Source organism: Styela clava, chromosome 13 (genome assembly GCF_964204865.1).
Source record: "Styela clava chromosome 13, kaStyClav1.hap1.2, whole genome shotgun sequence".
NCBI classification, from domain to species: domain Eukaryota; kingdom Metazoa; phylum Chordata; class Ascidiacea; order Stolidobranchia; family Styelidae; genus Styela; species Styela clava.
Window position 1 is genome coordinate 11,379,132 of NC_135262.1, and position 19,431 is coordinate 11,398,562.

General features: G+C 35.6%; 1 protein-coding gene across 1 annotated transcript; it reads left to right on the top strand.

The window, feature by feature from the left end:
• The first annotated feature begins 1,764 nt into the window (after positions 1 to 1,764).
• On the top strand, positions 1,765 to 14,899 carry LOC120333391 (scavenger receptor cysteine-rich domain superfamily protein-like). The gene is made up of 16 exons (XM_078119438.1): positions 1,765 to 1,855; positions 4,036 to 4,182; positions 5,097 to 5,189; positions 5,632 to 5,940; positions 6,328 to 6,633; positions 7,334 to 7,642; positions 8,019 to 8,330; positions 9,484 to 9,798; positions 10,063 to 10,365; positions 10,457 to 10,777; positions 11,896 to 11,991; positions 13,035 to 13,073; positions 13,286 to 13,339; positions 13,627 to 13,710; positions 14,273 to 14,389; positions 14,472 to 14,899. The coding sequence occupies exons 1-16, from the start codon at positions 1,765 to 1,767 to the stop codon at positions 14,639 to 14,641; spliced, it is 3,066 nt and encodes a 1,021-aa protein (XP_077975564.1). The 3' UTR covers positions 14,642 to 14,899.
• The last annotated feature ends 4,532 nt before the right edge of the window (positions 14,900 to 19,431 follow it).

A 19,431-nucleotide genomic window follows, 5' to 3' on the forward strand; every position in this document is an offset into this window, starting at 1 on the left:
AGCATGGCAACACTCGGTTTCTCCCTTTATTACCTGCTTTGCAAAGAATTACGGAAATGTTTGAAAGCTTGATAAGTTATTCAAATTCTCAAGAAGGATGTCCTACTCTTATGCTTAAATGTTCCACATACGAACTTCACTTGAAATTTGTCCTTTGCCAGCTCACCTACTTCAGCAAAATTATTTTAATTTTGGAAAAAGATAATAGTAATGCCTTAGATCAGGGGTCGGCAACCTACAGCCAGCCCCCGAGCCGGATCCGGCCCGCAGAGTATTATAATCCGGCTCGTGACGCTTCACTGAATTATAGTAACAAAACAGCCGTTTTGACGATTATATTTTTTGAACTAAATCATATTATAACCTTACAAGTATATAATTCACAATTACTCGTTTAATGAGCCTTTAATTTAATTATAATTAGACAAATGGCAACAAAACGCAGAAAAGTTGATGCTAAGTGCAAATTCAATGGCGCTGAAAATATTCAAATGGAATTTTTTGAGATGCAATGAAGAAAAAAATCTATATTCTATTCGAGCTTTCTAAAAATATGTGCGGCCCGCCAATGACTCGCAACCCTTAATTTTGGCCCGCGATCGACAAAAGGTTGCCGATCCCTGTCGTAGATGTCAAAGGTGAAGCTAAATTTGAAAGAAAAAGGGTAAAGTCTGGTAATTCCGTCGCAATCGCTTGTACTTCTGAAATCCTTGGAACGCTCTAGCTAAATCGACGTAATGTTTGCGATTTTTACGAGAAATGTCTATCGTAGCTGCATGAGGAAGCCTACAATGCTGTCAGGCCAAACATATGGACAAATTTGAAGGGTGAAATAAACTGGACTGAAGTGATTGGTCTTCAAAATTGATAAATGATATATATGTTTGGTTGGCTAGTCAGATTTTGAATAGCGATGCACTTTTCGACAAATACCGATGAAGAGATATTTATCTGAGCATGGTTCAAATGCAATTTGGCTTACTTTGCCGGTTGAAATTAAGTGGACAGAGATGTTTAACGTTTTTTCTAACAGAAATATTAGCATTTCGAATTTGCAGAAACTCGTAGATTTTGTTTGCCGGAACATCGGCATCTGTTGAACGGATTTTCTCCATAGTTAAAATTTTTTGATCCGAAAGCAGGTTCAGAATGCCAGAAGAATATATAAAAGCACTCGTGACATGCAAATTTAATGGTGATGTCTCTTGTTATCAGTTTTATGGAAAAATCAGAACATGAATTTTTGAGAAGGGTTCCATCTGCGGACAATACTTTTGGTCTAAATAAATAATACTCGTACAAACTATTTTTTTGTGTTTTTCCTAATTCAATGATCAGTAGAAATTTACAGCCGTATATACCCTTAATGACATGGTAGACGTTTCAATATTACAAAGACTGGCCGAATGTTTGCCATATCGCACAGTCCCGGTTTTTTGTTTCAGATTTATGGTAAGCCTACATATATCTTATGGTGATATGTTTGATCGGTGACCGTACATTTGAACCAATGTACATTTGAACCCATGCGTATATCCACGGGTTCGTTCAATCTATATGCGGGTGCTAAAACCCATGGGTTAGGGTTAGTATGGGTTTAACTATCCGTGAAACAAAAAAAATTCCATAGGTGCAATAGCATACAGGTGCAATTGTCATGGGTTCAAATGTACGTGGGTTCAAATGTAATGGAACCGTTTGATCATCACACGCAAAATAAATCAATGTAATTTTAATATATATATCCGCATACTACTATAAATTATGTGTCTTATAACAACTGTCAGAGATAAAGCTGACGCAGAGAATATTACCATACTAATTGAAAACAGCCTGAAAGCTGACGTAAAAAAAGGTGAGAGACGTGAGAGTTAGTTTAAATTCTTTGTTTTACAAAATATCTTTATCATTCTCCAAAATGGCATGGGCTTTGATATAACTCATAATCGTGATCGATCAAAAATAATGAATTATCCGAAGTAATTTGAACTTTTTCATCTTACAAAACAAAAACTATAGAATTGCATTTATAATATGTGATGGATAGGCAAACATTAGCGTTATAAGTCAGTACATTATTGTCTTTCAAATTCTGCCAATGATGCTATATAGCATACCTTTAGCGGTCAAATTGTTTGCTTTGTTAAATTGACTCCATACCGTTACAAACAAATATTTGTTCCTATTAGATTACGTAAAGGAATGGGTTAAATGACATATTGACTTATTAGTATAAGATTGACGGAATAAAATCTTAAGGCTCTAAATTTCTCGATAATTGCTTGTATTGCTTTTATATTTTAGCATAAATTATTGAGAGAGGAAACTAAGCTTCAGTTGTAATGTGCAAAAGATTAATATCGGAATAAACATTGTTCAGAAGTTAAGATGTATTCTACTTGAAATAAATGACAGCGGAGGCATTAGGCTTAGCAGCCTAATTATTAAAACAAAAGTTTTTTAAAACAGAGTTTAGGAATTGAGCAGTAACAAGTTATCTTTCACGTTTATTGATTGAAGTTGAGCAGAAAATACTTCAAATGCAAAACAAATTCAACTCAAAACTGTGAATCAGTGGCCTGATACTGAAGATTATTATGTCGTCGTATTACATTTATATTTTAATAAACTTGTACGTTTTGTTTCAAACTGGAGTCATGAAGAGAAGTAAGTGTTATTTAACAAACTCGAAACTACTTATATTTTCTAAAATATAGTAACCTAGATTAGTGTACAGGTATTTAAATTAAAGTCAAAACTGTCAAAAATAAAAACTTTTTTGCTGATTGATTCCATAATTGTGTCGGTATACCCACATAAACAAGTATGCATTTAACCGAGAGTATTGATTCTTAACTTTGGCGGGTCTGCCAAACCACGCTATTGTAAAAGCTTCCTTTGAACCCCATTCAACGGTTGAAATTAGGAGCGCTATTAGAACTTCACAATAGAGAAGATAATTTTATGCATGGTTGTAAAAAATGATCATTACATTAGATACCAATATGTAGAGTGGAAATAGTCATTGTCGTATTTCAGTGGTACTGGTAGCAATAATCTTTTATTGTATAAAAATTGCTCATTGGAAATCGGGAAGATGATATTATTCCTCGAAAATGTTCGTAGCTCAGTCGTTTCTCAAACTTCAAGCTGCATTCGAATGCGGATTAAAGCGTTTTTGTGGATTTTTGTCAGATTTGACATAGTCTACTCAATGACTTATTATTATTTAGAGTTTTGTGGTTTTTGCGCATAGAGCGTTATTTTGAGGCCGTCCAGAACGGATGATAACTTAGAAGAGCTCTAATGAAATATTCGTTGCTACAAATGTATTACTTGGTGAAAGTAAAAACGTCTTGATCCCATATCAATGTATACACTTCTTTCCTACAATCAACCTGTTCGTAAAACTGAGCTACAATTTATTAGTAAATTAAGAATGAGGTGTTGCGCACGCAATACCTTAAAACCCCAAGGTTCGTCATACCAACCTAAGGTATTTCCAACTTATTTTGTATTCGGGGTTTATGGCATATGTGTAGTGATAATTACAAGTTTCTACTTACTTCAAAATTTTCTTTACCCATCAAAAATGTTGATTATATCATAAAATAATTTTAAGTGTTTAATCCCTTGAAAAAGGAGGACATTTTAACCTTGAAGGGCGTCCTCGGAGGACATAACATTTTTAACAAAAAAGGAGGACAAATCTTCCAAAAGGAGGTAGTATGGTCACCCCACGATCACACAGCTAATTTTATTTATTGACACATGCAACACCAAAATTCACAATCATTTTTATTCGAGATATGATGAATGCACATGCAAAATTTGGAGCAGATTCGACCTCGTTTTCGTGAGATATCGCGTGCATCTAACAGACAAACAAACAGAATATGCAAATTTAAATGAGGATGAACATATATATTAAATACAAATTTCGATTATATATCATGGAAATATTTTTAACAAATTTTATGTTTAAAAATACCTAAATTATAAATGAGTGTAAAAAACGAAAACCTCCTTTTCCAGGTGAAAATTCTTTCGCGACGCCTGAATGCGGATACTACAAACTAGGATGCCCGGTCTCTTATTCCTGTCAAGTTCTTGGCAGACCAGGCGATTACTACTGTTGTAAAACTGGCACTTGTTGTGAATTTTCAGAATGTATAAACTCAGGTAACGAATTTTGGGGCATAGACGTGAAAAATACTTACCCAAGGTCATTTTTCCTCTTCTACATGAACAGGCAAGAGAATACAAGTGAAAATCGGGAGTTATCTAGAAAATTATTTGTTACACTCGTTCAAAATTTGAATTTAACTACGTCCCAATGTAACCTTTTTCGCCGATACCGATATCGTTGAAAATGTCAAAAGAACGACATGCTGATTTTTTTTGTCGATGGATAAGTAATAATTAACGCAAGTTTAGGCATTGCTAAATCTCTCGATTCTAAACATTTCGACAAACTATAAGCTAAAAATCAAAAAAATGAGTGATGTTAGAGGTAAAAATGAACCTTAGTGAACCCAGAAAAGATATGCGATTTCAATCGGAGTATATAAAGTTTGAGTAACATTTCTATCTTCTAATAAAATCCGAGAACGATTGCTCTAACAGTTGAGGGTAACAGTTTTTGGTCGTCGACAACATGAATACTAATTACAGTTTAGCAGGACTTTTTACGAGTCGACTTCGTGTCGAGTCGAACAGTGAAATAATTGTACTTATATTTTTGTTTTCTGTAAAATGAATTTTAAATCACGGACGCTGCGATGCGCAAAGCAAACAAGAGAAAGTTTCGGTACTCCCGTAGTGTGTGTACCAGGTTAAGGTTGGGCATTAATTTTATTCCGATTTTTCCTATTTTATTTCTAATACGAGTTCGGAGACTGTCTGTTTTAGCCAAGTGAATATACCCCCTGCCCATAGGTTTCGGTCCCTTTACACATGTTGATGTAAAGTAGGCGAACTAAATTAGTTGCCTCCATATTGTCACACACACATTTAGAACGCCAAAGTTTCTTTATTATATGGACAGTAACAGCTAAATAGCCTAATACCTTCTGTAATAGCTTATCTCATTACAGACATTAATTGTTATGGAGTGGTTTGTGACGACTACAACACGTGCTGCCGCGATATATCATATGGCAGTTGCTGTTCGAATCTGGAGGGTCAAGGTATAGAAATCATTTACATGTTTGCATAAATACATACAATTTACTTGTATTTATAAATATACTTTTATTTTATTATTAACATTTGTAACTGATTAAATGTTTACTTTCAATAGAATATAGATTTAATTTTTAAAATCGATTTTCCGTAATATTCAATATATATATAAAACTATTATATAGTCATAGTTCTGTGTAAGCTACATTTGAATAAAGTTTAGAAATGAAAATTAAATGATTATCATTATATAACATATTAATAAATTAACGTGGATATCACATATATATGTATTTATGAGTACTTCATTATAGGAAATTTTATAGTTAAACGATCGATTGACTATTCATATAAAATACAGTATAATTAAACTTGACTATATTACACAATTGAGCCCGCTCACACTTTCCTTACTTACTCACGCGTTTGAATAAAAACGACATGCAGTTCGACTGTTTGATGGAAGTGTACCTCATGAAGGAAGAGTAGAAATATATCACTCAGGAACTTGGGGAACAATATGTGATGATGGTTGGGATGAAAACGACGCAGAAGTTGTTTGTCGGATGCTGGAATTTCCTGGAGTGATATCAGCGCCTTTATATGCTTTTTACGGGGAAGGAACAGGTCCAACATGGCTCAGTGAAGTTGACTGCGCTGGAACTGAAATGTCGTTGTCGGATTGTACTCATAATTCGTGGGGCGTTCATCACTGTGGACACAACGAAGATGCGTCTGTCAAATGTTTACCTAATGGTATGTTAATGAATATTAAACGTAGAAGTGTTTGTAATGGAGATTCATATGCCGTTACGTGAAATCGTATCAGATTTTGACTGAGCGAATGTTTGATCACATATACATATCAGACCTTATAGCAACACCTGGACAAGTCAATGCGATCAGGAAAACATCTCTGTTATTAGTTCCATTCCATAATACAGAAGCTCTAGGAAATTGCCTTTCGAAGATAATTTTCGTTGACATGATTGCAACTTTATGTCTGAATGTTCTGTAAATAATCTGTACAATAAATTAAATGTTTTTACGCTTGTTTAGACGCATGTGAAAATGATGTATAGCGTCACACCAATGTTAGTTCCTATTTCATTTTCAAGCTAATAATTCAATTTTTATTTATAGTTCGTTTAGCTGACGGTCAACTCAACAAAGGGCGCGTGGAAATATTTCACGCGGGTGTATGGGGAACAATATGTGATTTCGGTTGGGATATAGAAGATGCAAAAGTTGTATGTAGGGCGCTTGAGTTTCCAGGAGTTATATCTGCACTAAAATACGCGTATTATGGAGAGGGTACGGGTCAAATTTGGTTAAACAACGTCAACTGTGATGGGAATGAAGTGTCATTAGACCAATGTGCACATAATGGTTGGGGATCACATTTTTGTTCACATGACGATGACGCGGCTGTAGAGTGTCTATCAACAGGTTTGCTGATTACTGATATTTACAAATTGTGATCGTAGTTATATATTAGATCGTAGTGTATATTATTTCAGTTATTATTTTTAGTTCAACGTCTATCTATATAATGCTTAAAATATACTATGATTTACTTTCAAATATCGATGATACCATGTTGTATGACGTGTAACTTTGGACTTTATCTGAAATCTGCCTTTATCGCCCATACCCCCTCTATATCATTCTAGTGGTATTTATACTGTTATTATGATTGGTAGACTCTAAATCCTATTATGTTTGCCCAATTCAAGATCAATAAAGTGAAAACACTGTGAAATATCTTTCCCAGCAATGAACCACGAAGAGGGACACAGAGTGGTTTGAGGGGAGCCACAATGCTAGGCGCACAACTGATTTTACTTATTCTTTGACAATAAACTCCCAGTTCTTCCTAACTTCATTATGAAGCGCCTAGCATTGTGGCTCCCCTCAAACAATTCTGTGGCCCGTTTCGTAGGCCATAGGCTCAAGGCTGAGAACCGCTGAATAAAAGCCCGGAACGGGCAGAATGATCGTGGGGTTCACTTGAGTCTATACCTTACAATAGCTTTGTCAAAATTGTTCTGGCCAACATGTGTCTCCACTATGGATGTAGCCTATGTCCATCATTCAACATTGTTTACCACGATAGTGTGAATAGTTACACGTTTCACCTCTTTTATAGTTCGTATAGTAGGTGGAAATGAGATAAATGAAGGAAGGGTGGAAATATATCACGAAGGAATATGGGGGACAATATGCGATGATTCCTGGGATATTAACGATGCGGAAGTTGTGTGTAGAATGCTAGGATTTCCTGGTGCAACGTCTGCCCCTGTTGAAGCTTACCACGGGGAAGGTGGTGGTCAAATATGGCTGAGTAGCGTCTCGTGCTCAGGAAATGAACAAAGATTGGAAAATTGTAATCACGGTTCTTGGGGGTCACATCATTGCACCCATGCTGAAGACGCGTCCGTACATTGTCTTCCTACAGGTCAGTAGACTGCTCATGTGGATAGATTATACGATATTTCACGTCCTATTTGTATAGGAGAAACACACTATTGTTGTCTAATGTCCTGATGAGAAGGTGAACTATTACTAAATTCAAAAAGTATTGATCGTGAATGATCTGACCAATAATTCGAAATATTTTATTATTAACTCGTACTTATTACAATGAAGATAGTTTACCGGGCGTCTATTATCTTACCAAATAAATTCAAATCAAAATTTTTATCACTACGTATAGAAATGAGGTAAAATGTAAGCACACTAAAATTTCTAAATGTATAATAAACTAATTTCCAACTTTTTCTATCATTGTCAAGATATATGTATTTACCAAATATATTCTCATTTTCTGTTAGCTCGACTTATTCTCGATGGAGACGAGATCAACGTCGGGAGAGTTGAGATATATCACGCTGAGGAATGGGGAACAATCTGCAGCAATTCATGGGGTATAAATGACGCAGAAGTTGTGTGCAGAATGATAGGCTTTGTCGGAGTAACATCTGCACCAACATTTGCTTTCTATGGTCCTGGAACTGATCAAATATGGTTAAATAACGTTGATTGCATCGGCAATGAAAAAAGAATCGAAGACTGTCCACATAGTGGATGGAGTTTAAATAGCTGTTCCCACACATGGGACGCGTCTGCGGCCTGCTTTTCTACCGGTAAGTCTCCAGTGATCTAATCAAAAACCTTTCTAGTAATTTATGCGAGCCCACGTAACTTTATTGATGAAACATCAAAGAATATATGGTTACCTATTGCACTCTCAAATTTCACACACATCTGAACCAGTGGTGGGATTCAGCCGGTTCGCACCGGTTCTATAGAACCGTCGCACGGAATTTTATGAGATCAGCGAACCGGTTAGCATTAATGGTTACTGCTAATGACTTTTTGTAACACAACCGGCTGAAATATATGATTTTTGTGATGTAACCGGTTGACAAAAAATTTGAATCCCACCACTGATCTAAACTTCCTGTCCTGCTACGCTGACTTTGTAACACAATGTAACTTCGTAAACACAAATTTATAAGGCAAAAGTCGACGACCAGTCTACATCAACCCCAGCATTCATTTATAGTTAACATTTCCCTTACATCTTGTTGGAAGCGAAACAGGTTCAACCTCCCCTGGATGTCATTCGCAATATTGTTGTCATATTTCCTTTCCTGCTTTGTTTTTTTCGTGATTGTTCGTGGTGGTCGATATGTATTGAATTGTAAGGAGATAGGGCTGGAATAAATTGGGTAGGACTTAAAAATATTTCCGGTAACATGCTGTTCTGTGTTAGGGTAGATATATATATATTGTTCAAAGATATTGGTTGAAGTGAGCAATATGAAGGGAGATTCATTCTATGTTCTCGGTTAGAATAAATATAATTCTCTGGCAGAATAGATTATTTGTATAAATCGATTTTGTTATAACAGGAATGAGCACGTGGCACAACATATTCGAGATACAAATTTTATACATTATTTTTACGAGTGTATTTTGATATTAAATGTAAAAACATGTTGAAATGATTTCATTCAAATCTAAAGCCTTCTGAAGATTAACTAGTTTTGTACCAAACTAAAGTTCACGCGAAAATATTTGATTGGGATACCGTTTTGGACTCATTGAACTCTACATAGTAGATACAACATAATCATGTCTCAAATTCTTTAAATTTGGATATTTTGTCATAAACTATTACTGAAACGTTGCAAAAAAAGTTATGCAAAAACATGGCCAATCGTTTTTTAATCCGTACTGTGTGTTTTTAATCCGTACTGTGTGTATGTTTATGGAATTAATTTCTCATCACAGTCCGGCTAGTCGATAGTGGCGTAGCTCACAAAGGAAGAGTTGAAATATTTCATGACGGTTTATGGGGAACAATATGCGATAGGTACTATTGGGACATAAATGATGCAAAGGTTGTCTGTAAAATGCTGGGCTTCCATGGTGACAGTTTCACACCCGGGCCATCGTATTACGGACCAGGTACTGGTAAAATTTGGCTTTCTGATGTGCAATGCGCTGGGAATGAAGCTACTTTGGAAGACTGCGATCACGATAGTTGGGGAAACGTGGGAAGTTGCATCCATGTAGAAGATGCTTCCGTTGAATGCATTTCTAATGGTAAGATAAATATTGATTCATTATTATTATCTTCAAATTCTCTAAACGAATGTCAAATAATATGTACTGTATATTGGTGTGTTTAAGTTCCTGTTTGTCGGCAAACGGTAAATAATTTCAAAGGTTTTACCTAGATCTGAAAACGATAATTTAATGGGTCGCAGAATTGAAGAGTATAAACCTCCAAGTAATATTCAGAACCTGCCTGATCATACATAACCTCTACAAAATAACTAGTTTGCTAACATTCGTCATCGATAACAGTGCGATTGAATAATGGAAATAATATTAACGACGGAATAGTAGAAATTTACCACGATGATGAGTGGGGAACAATATGTGATGATGAATGGGATATAAATGAGGCGAAAGTTGTTTGTAGAATGCTTGGATTTCCTGGAGCAATATCAGCACACACTGATGCAGACTTTGAAGGAGCAGCAAGCAAAATATCGCTCAGTAATGTCGAGTGTACAGGAACTGAATCGACTTTGTATGATTGCACTTACAGCGCGTCCAATTATTGTGATCGCAGCAAAGTTGCGTCCGTTGAGTGTATTCCCACGGGTGAGTTTTATTTACCAGAAAAGAAGAGGTTGACCTTCTGAATACTCACGAAGATGTTATTTTTATTGAATACATCATATGTTGTTTTTAGTGAGACTGATTGATGGTAGTACCTCTCAAGAAGGGCGGGTTGAGATATATCATGATAATGTTTGGGGAACAATATGTACTGGTTATCGATCTTGGGACTCTGATAATGCCAACGTCATTTGTAGAATGCTCGGGATGTCCAATGGAAAATCGTTGGAAAACGCATATTTTGGAGAAGGTTCGGGAAAAATATGGCTTTCGTATAGAATTTATTGTACCGGATTTGAAGAAACGTTGGAAGATTGTGACCATGCATCTTGGGGAGATGTCGACTGTGAACACTATACAGATATCTCCGTCCAATGTTCGATATCAATAGAAGGTATACATTTTATTACTTAGGCCTACGTACCATAGAATTACCTAAGTACCATCATAGTAGCGCTATTTCTATAAATATCCAAGTACATTGTTTTACATTTATATGAATTACAAATATATCGGTATACAGAATAAAACAAATAGATATCGGCATAATCAGCTACATAAACTTGCTCGTGTTTGAAAAGTTGGGCAAGCGCAAGACATTATCAACGACAACATACGCAGAAACGGTGCGGGGTTGTTTCGGTAAATAATGTTTTCGCTTGTCTGTTGTCGAAGCAACTGCTTGATTTACGATTTATTCAACAGACTAACGTTAAGGTATACTTATAAATGTTTGTTCTAAGCAAATTCACAGTAAGGGGGACACAAACGGTGTGTTTTCCCCAGCTCTGAATGTCCGCAGTCTGCACAAACGCATCAAATCTGGAAAATGAATATAATAAAAAGGTAACACACAGTTGGCCAAAAAGTATTCGTATTATAAAATTGCTCATACGAATGGCGACACACCGGCATATGCAATGATTTCTAATGACATATTCTCTCAGGCACGCACGCTACCGGCATACTAGAATAATTATCTTAATCTGCATAGTGCCTACATCTACAGCCTACTGATGAGTTAGTTATCCGTGCTCATTTTGCTCTAGGAATGAACGAATTGAAATTCGCCAACTCCAAAATTCTAATACGCTGTGTTTTTTTTGTTTATTTGCAATTCAACACAACAATATTACGCTAATGCTCCTCACCGCAACACCTCACGACTTCCTTGCTCTTATTTTCGTAACCATGACAATCAGCAAAATGTCGACGGTGACGTAATAATTGAAATTTACTCAAGCATATCAGACACTTCTAATTGATTCGTTTTTGTAAGTTTGGTTCATTATTGGGATTAAAAAATCAAATACAGAAGCACATAATATTTCTAAATAACAATGACGATTCAAACTATTTTCAGTTTTATGTTAATTCGACTCTTTAGGATAGTATATAATCATTATAATATCTTTTTCTTGATAGAGTATGTTCGGAAAGTTTCGACTTTCATTCTATGCTTATCACAATTCTTTTGCAACGTAGAACTCAATCATTTTATTTAAATCACAGATACAGAATCCGGGAACTTTTGGATTCTCGGAGTTATGTGGGGAATTATTCTAATCCTGTTGTTAATTCCCGTGTACATGTTTAGAGATTCATTACGTGAGTAATCATTATAAATACCAGCCTAATATAAATGTGTTTGCTGTCATTGTAAACACAATTATCTATACAAAAGGTACTAAAAACATTAATGGCTAGTGCCATTTGCGCAGTTTGGACGGGACGCTTGAAGGTTAAAAAATCTCAATCGTAAAATGTTTGAATAAAAGAATTACCAATAAGGAACGAAACCTGTTTTTTACTTTAATAACGTTCAAGTATCTAATTTCAACAGAAATCGTTACAAATTGTTAGTCAACGGCCAAGGGGCGCATTTTTAAACTTAGCCACGGGCGCAATTATACGTAGATTTACGCCACTGGTTAGAATTGAATTCTCATGATATGTATTTCAAATGAGTATAAAATTTACCCACTACGTCAGCTCCATGAATTTCATTTGCTCAAGTTGTGTCGTTTTTGATATTTTCATTGCTTATGTTGCTGTTACTGCAATAGTATAGCCCAAGGGTCGGCAACCCACGGCCCGCGGAGTATAATAATCCGGCCCGCGACGCTTCACTGAACTATAGCGACAAAACGGCGGTTTTGACGATGAATTAATTTTATAATCCACGCTCGAGGAGTTGATTCTATTTTTTACGTAACATAATTTATTGTGAGACACGTGTAGATTTTATTATAACCTAACTATTTAGTGAACAGCTAGCTACTCGTTTAACGAGGCTACAACTTAACTATAATTAGACAAATTTTTTTCCAAAATGAACATTACAATGAACAATTTAAGAACTCGGATTAGTGGTACCCATTTAGAAAATGTTCTAATCTTGGCTTCATCCAGTGTACCACGTGATGTCAAAAAGCTATCAACCGTGATACAATAACAAGTGTCTCATTAATTGTCATTTGTAAATTATTTTCTTTTTATTAGGACGACTGAGTTGAGACCTTGAGTTGACGCAGTTTTCGCGAGCGACAAAAGGTTGCCGACCCCTGGTCATAGGCTATGACTATGAATAGTCAATAATATTCGATTGAATATTGTGCAATGTCAAATACTTTACCAATCATATTTTTCAGGAGAATTGCTTGAGGATATTTTTGAAATTACTTATGATGGTACGAAAGATTTTCTTTTGTTTTAGTATGCAAATTTAGCACAAAAACCGACTAATGTGGGTGTCAAAATGAGCGTTCTGCGTTATTGAATATCATTTAACATTTATATGTGGTACAATATCTTCTTTTGCTGCATTGCGAGTGGAATTATGAAATTTTCTTCCAAAACTGTACTCAAGCTTACACGACTTATACTTGTTTTATACTTCCAGGTTTGATATTTTTGCCTATGCTACCATACAGAACTTATAAAGCTTGCTGTAAAGGTGAGTTTTATTTGATTTTTGGTATTTTATTACCTAGTCAATGCTAAAATTTGACTTTTATTTTTATCATCCTCAATACAGCCTACTTTACCTTTATTAATTCACTACCAACAATGTCAAGGTATCTATGTTCATAATTTCCAATATCAAAAAGCCTGAATTGGACAGTGGGAGTTCCCGCGGCAGATTCACAGTGTCGTCTTCAGTAATAAACAATGTGTTGTGAAGTTTCCTTTTATAACTAAGGTGCTTCACAGATTCTATAGTTACATTATACGATTTAACAGAAGACGATTATCCAGTCAATATGACTCCGCGGCAACCGCAAACTCCATCCACGGCATCAGAAATAAACAGTGCCCATGTATATTGTGAGTATAATGTTACAAATGACCTTCAATAAAATATTGAGTACTGATACAAGGAGCATAGCCAGGAATATTTAAATGGGTGTTCTGAAACATCTAATTGCCAAGTTGGACCGTAACAGCTAACGGGTCCGACCTCGGTCGGAAAACGTGGAGTCATTAGTGTCTAGACGCGTTTCAAGTTTTGAAAAATTGCTATATGTGTTAAGGGAAAATGTTTTTTTTTTCATATCAAATTGGGGGGTCAACTCGTCAAATTTATCCTGTTGCCCTTTCTGCCGTGCGACAACAAAGTTGAATGTTGAAAATACGATAAGTTGGTTTTCCTTTATAATTAAATTTTAAAAAAATTGAATAGAATCGAGACGTATTTCCTGAAAATTCTGAAACCTAAACAAATCCTATTGTGTAATTTGTGGCTTCGGTAAGCGGATTCATATATATATATTCACAAATTTAATATATTTTGCCGTACTTCGATATATAAAGAAATCATGAAATGTATTATTATTTTTTTTTTATTTGGAATATTAGACTTGATCTTTAATATTTTTTGGTAATTCAGATATCCAACCAAGTCCAGAATCGGTAATACGCTCAGCTCCACCTATGTCACGCAGTGAACCGTCATCTCCATCGGCGCCCAGCATTGAACATGAACCGGTAACGAACAATCCTGAAGGTATGGAATAATAAAGATTGCAGTTGAAGTATTTTCTTTTCTACATGCATTCTGTAATATTTGTAGCAATCTTACTTTGCAGGAATTTCAGAAGACAGACTTTGTGTTATCTGTCTATCAGAAGAAAAGAATGTTTTCTTTGGGCCTTGTGGTCACGTGTGTTGTTGTAATGGCTGCGGAATGAGGAGTGATGTAACAGATTGTCCGATTTGCAGGAACAGAATTGAGCAAAGAAAAAGAATTTTTTTATGAATACACAGTACAAAAACACAGAAACATTTTACTTCACATCGTAACAAAAATGCTATGCTTAGTGTTATGTTACAAAATTCTACATAAAGTTTTATAACTTTTTGTATGTAACTTCCAAGGCAATGACTTATGTTGTGGTATTCTGTTACACTAATAAAAATATATTATCTAACGTTTTACGGACTATTTTGGATATTTTGAATACTTTATATAACGTAATATATTTATATAATGTATTCGAATACAATAATATGTGGGCAATAACAGCGTATTTGTGTTATGAACATCTATGGTTACAGGCATGCGCAAGATTTTGTCAGTTGGTAAACTTTGAGCCGGTAGCTTTTAGGTCGATTGTAAATGTTTATCGTCAATAATCAAACGATCAATCATTATAAAATCTGTTTATACTCTAGCACAGGGGTGGGCAGCATACGGCCCGCGACGAGATTTTGACCGGCCCGCTGACTGTATCCAACCACACTATGTTATGTGGTCTGACGCGTCATTCCTGAAAGTTGCCGATCGCTCTACTTTCACCGCACTGCCAGTGCGATCTGGTGAAATAAACAATTTCTTTAGTGAACAAACAATTGCGTTAGCACACTTGTTAAACAAACAATTTAAGGTCAAAGCAGAGAGCGTTGTAAACATTCCCCACTACTGTTATCAGTTATATTTAGATTCTAAATATAAACAGTTTTAGAAATTAGATTTTTTATTAAGTTTTATTAACCATGGAATATCCCAAGTAACGTAAAGTTGACAGAGAGTGTCGAGCATTTAACAAAGATTGGATACCGAAGTATTTTTTGTAATAATCCGGCTCGCCGAGGACTTCATTTTCCCACATCCGGCCCGCCGACTAGAGAAGTTGCCCACCCCTGCAGTCCAGCACAAGGCTTCTCAACCTTTTTCCTGGTAAGTATACCCTAGAGTCGTGAAATAATAAACCCGAACTCCCAATAATCAGACACCAAACAAAGTTTTAATATATATGGACCAACAATTTTTCAAATTGTATTGTAAAGAATATTACCAAAATTATTTATTTCATTTATACAAAACATAAATGTGAAGGCTGTCCATGTGTATTGCGAATTAGTTTCTCAATACGAGGAAAGATTTTAGTCAGACAAACAACACATTGTCTTCGGAAATTTTACATTTTGGTTGCAAACCCATGGACTTCACATTCTTGCGTCACAACAGCGCAGGATCGGGGAGAATATACACTGAGTGTTGATCGGCACGCATTTCCCCTGGGTAGTAAAGGATATTAAAAAATAGCAACACATGAAAACTCAACCACCATTCAAGTACCCCTGGAAATCTTCCAGTGAACCCCTGGGGGTTCGCGAACCCCAGGTTGAGAATGGATTAGACTTACCCCAGAGGTGACGAACCTGCGGTCCGCGGGCCGCATGCGGCCCGCTAAAGAATTTTGTGCGGCCCGCGAAGCATTCAGACGATTCAGTTTATGTTTGGCTTGAAGTCATAAACCTTTAAAGACTGTACATATCAAACGGGAGCGCCAGTATTACCTATATTACTGACAACGCTATTTGCAATACATCTTGTTTTGTTGGATCAACAATGAATCAAAATAACCGATGTCTTAGCCTAGTTACGTTGGCTTATCAACAAACGCATAAGGATTAGGGGAAAAGGGGTTACCTCACTTTGCGAAAACCTAATGTTTCGGAGCACGATTCACGGGACATCTAAAAGTAATGAAAAGTTTATAGCTTCAGCTCAATGATTAAAATAATGGGAGATCTTGAATAAATGCCTGCATTTCGAAAATCAGTTAATCGTTACAGGATGGATTCGTTTATTTAACTTCTGTATGCGGAAGCTTGCAAAATACGGCTCTTTTGTACGAAGCCCTCGCCACTAATGTGAAATTTGTTGACGACAAATCTGAGTCTATTTAAAATGTTTTGTTTTATATTAATTCAATTGTGTGTTAATGTAACCTGCGGTTGCGTCGACAAAATATAAACATTACTATGAAATATCACGACCATACAAAGTGTTTCAGACAGCCCGATTATATTTAGTTTTGATTCGTATTTCAGCGATGTTGAGAATTATAAAAACTTGATGTGTTCTTGCAACACTGACTCCGCGTTATCATAATACTACCACCCAAGATTATTTTCGAGATATCAACGTTAGAAAAATCCCTAGGTCTGCGATGAAATATTAAACTCTATAATTTAGTAGTACAATATAAATTGATTGTACAGTGATACCTCGGTAGTCGACAAAAACATTCGAGTCAAGAATGCTTCGTTTTTCGAACGGAAATTCAGATCTCCAACAGCCGAGCGGAGCGCGCGGCCGAGTGAGATGACAGGTCAAGACTGACGGACGAAAATCTTGGTATGTAGTTTAGAGATTCCAAATCGTCATTTCGTCCTAATATGAAGCGCTTAGTAAAGCAAAAAACTTTCCAAAACTTTCACTAAGCAAAACCTGAATTGAATGTTTTATTTTTATTTTATACTGCAATATATGATTAGATAACTTTATCATTATGGATGCTGTTGTTCGTTTCTGTTGATGAAAATTAATAGGCATCATACTATATATGACTAAAAAGTTGTGCGGCCAGTTTACTCAGCGGTAACTGATAAAATGGCCCGCGAGAGCAAATGGGTTCGTCAACCCTGACTTAGACTCTTAGATTCTGTTGTAATGTGAAAAAATTAGAATTTGAATAAATTATGTTTAGAGCTGTAGGGTGTATTGTACCTAATTTATGGCAGTGGAGGTATGGCTTTAGCAGCCTTATTATTAAAACAAGAGTTGATGAAAATAGAGTTTATGCATTGAGCAGTTAGTTTTTTTGTCGACGGATAAGAAATGATTTAAACAAGTTTGAGGATTGCCAGTTCCTATGATTCTAAAATTTCGACAAATTGTGATCTGAAAATTCAATATACATATACTGTACAGCCATTTGAGCCAAACACCGCCACTTCATTCCATATCCATGACCTTACTGTATATTAGGTACCGATGAGGTTGCATCTACATATCACAAGCTTGGGAGTCATATTGATATAATGAGTGCGTTAGGGTGAGGGCTTTACAAATAACTCTCAGAAACTCTCAAACGGCTTTTGATGGAAGTTACATACAATAAGTGTAAAATATATGTCACAGATTATTGTGATATCAGCATCATTTAGTCACTAGTGACAAGTCCCTACATTTTATTTGTTCGTAACGAATCATACATTACCAGCCCTTCGTGGTGCATGAATACATACAAAAGATTGCAATCCATGATGCCAATGACGACATTGAAAATTTCTTTTCAGTGAACTATTCTTCGGCTATTGGAAGTAAAATATCGACGAACTAATCAAATTAAAATTTGGTGCAATTGGTAGATTGGTAGAATTTGGTGCAAACAAATTTTTCACGTCCAAAATTACAAGAAATAATGCTTGCGAAAGGGAAAAAATGATTTCGTAGATGTATGAAAGATCTAAACGGGTGAAATTGGTTAATTCAAACAAATTTTAATTTGATAAGTTTGTGGAGAGTTATTGGCAATAGAGAAAGGTGGGCCACGGTGGGATATGGGGCACAGTGGAAAATCTCTCGTACTTATACTATATCCATAATCAGTCATTCGTTTTGAAGTATGACTCCGCCTTTCGGTGAGTTGCGAGGTCCCCGCAAACGGACAGCTGTCATGCAGAGCGACGCAAGATATGATTTTGCCAATGTGACAGTGGCACTCAGGTACTGGTTTTGCGACGCAATTGCTCGCACGTACCAGATTAAATAAACTAAAAACTCGTTTCGCGGGCACACCATTCAAAATTGAAATTTCTCTGCAGGTCGCACAATTTTTCTTTGCGAGCCGCATTTGGCCCGTGGGCCGCAGTTATCACACCCCTGCTTTAGTCCACTGTGAAATATTAATAACGTTCGGAAAGGGAATATTGAATTATAAAATATTGACTCCGCGATATATTACATTCTATTTCATTTTCACTTTTTATTTAATACCTCATTAAGTATAGATAATCCGAGATAATGTAATGTCTTTTCCGTTAACAACAACTCAAGTATTTGTAAGAACTGCAACCAATTCTCATCCCAAGATGAGATTTTTTTCAAAAATCATGATGCGTCCCATCAAAAACTTTACTGGCAGCATCAGTAAAATCATGCTCCACTGCGCACAACTCGATAGTGTTTCATCTATTGAGTGCTCAGAGGCCTAGAAACTCGTTATGTTTAGTGTTATATTAGGTTTTTTTTTGGCCCATGGCCCAATTCAAAATATATTCTAAATTCAAAAATATTTTCTACAGGGTATTCGAAAGAGTAAATTATCTGCTTTTGGTCAAAATTGGACATTTTACTTGTTAAGATATAGATGTGGATTTTGTTGCTTTATTGAACACAGTGAACATTACAGCAACTGGAAAAAAAGTATACAACCCGTATTTGATGTTCATGGCCTTTTTAACAAAGAACTGTTATTATTGAGAATGAATGTTACAGAACTCAGTTTTAATTAAAGTTAGTCATAAACCAAAAGTAAACAATAAATTTATTCCAGATTCAATCATAAGAATCTAAAATATTCAAGAGTAATTTTATGATGACTCTTTATAAAGTAGTTTTATGTTATCAATTTGTTTAAGGATATTTTTGAGAGAATATCTGAAATATTTCAGTTGAACATTGATTTTAAAATCAATAAATTACCAAATTTGAAGTCCCACATTTGGTTAGATGGTGATGCTTACGGGTTACTA

Excerpts from the sequence above, each read along its gene's own strand:
- LOC120333391 (XM_078119438.1), top strand. The coding sequence starts at position 1,765 with ATGTGTCTTATAACAACTGTCAGAGATAAAGCTGACGCAGAGAATATT. Across the intron at positions 4,183-5,096 it reads TTCAGAATGTATAAACTCAG|ACATTAATTGTTATGGAGTG; the intron begins GTAACGAATTTT and ends ATCTCATTACAG. Across the intron at positions 7,643-8,018 it reads CGTACATTGTCTTCCTACAG|CTCGACTTATTCTCGATGGA; the intron begins GTCAGTAGACTG and ends ATTTTCTGTTAG.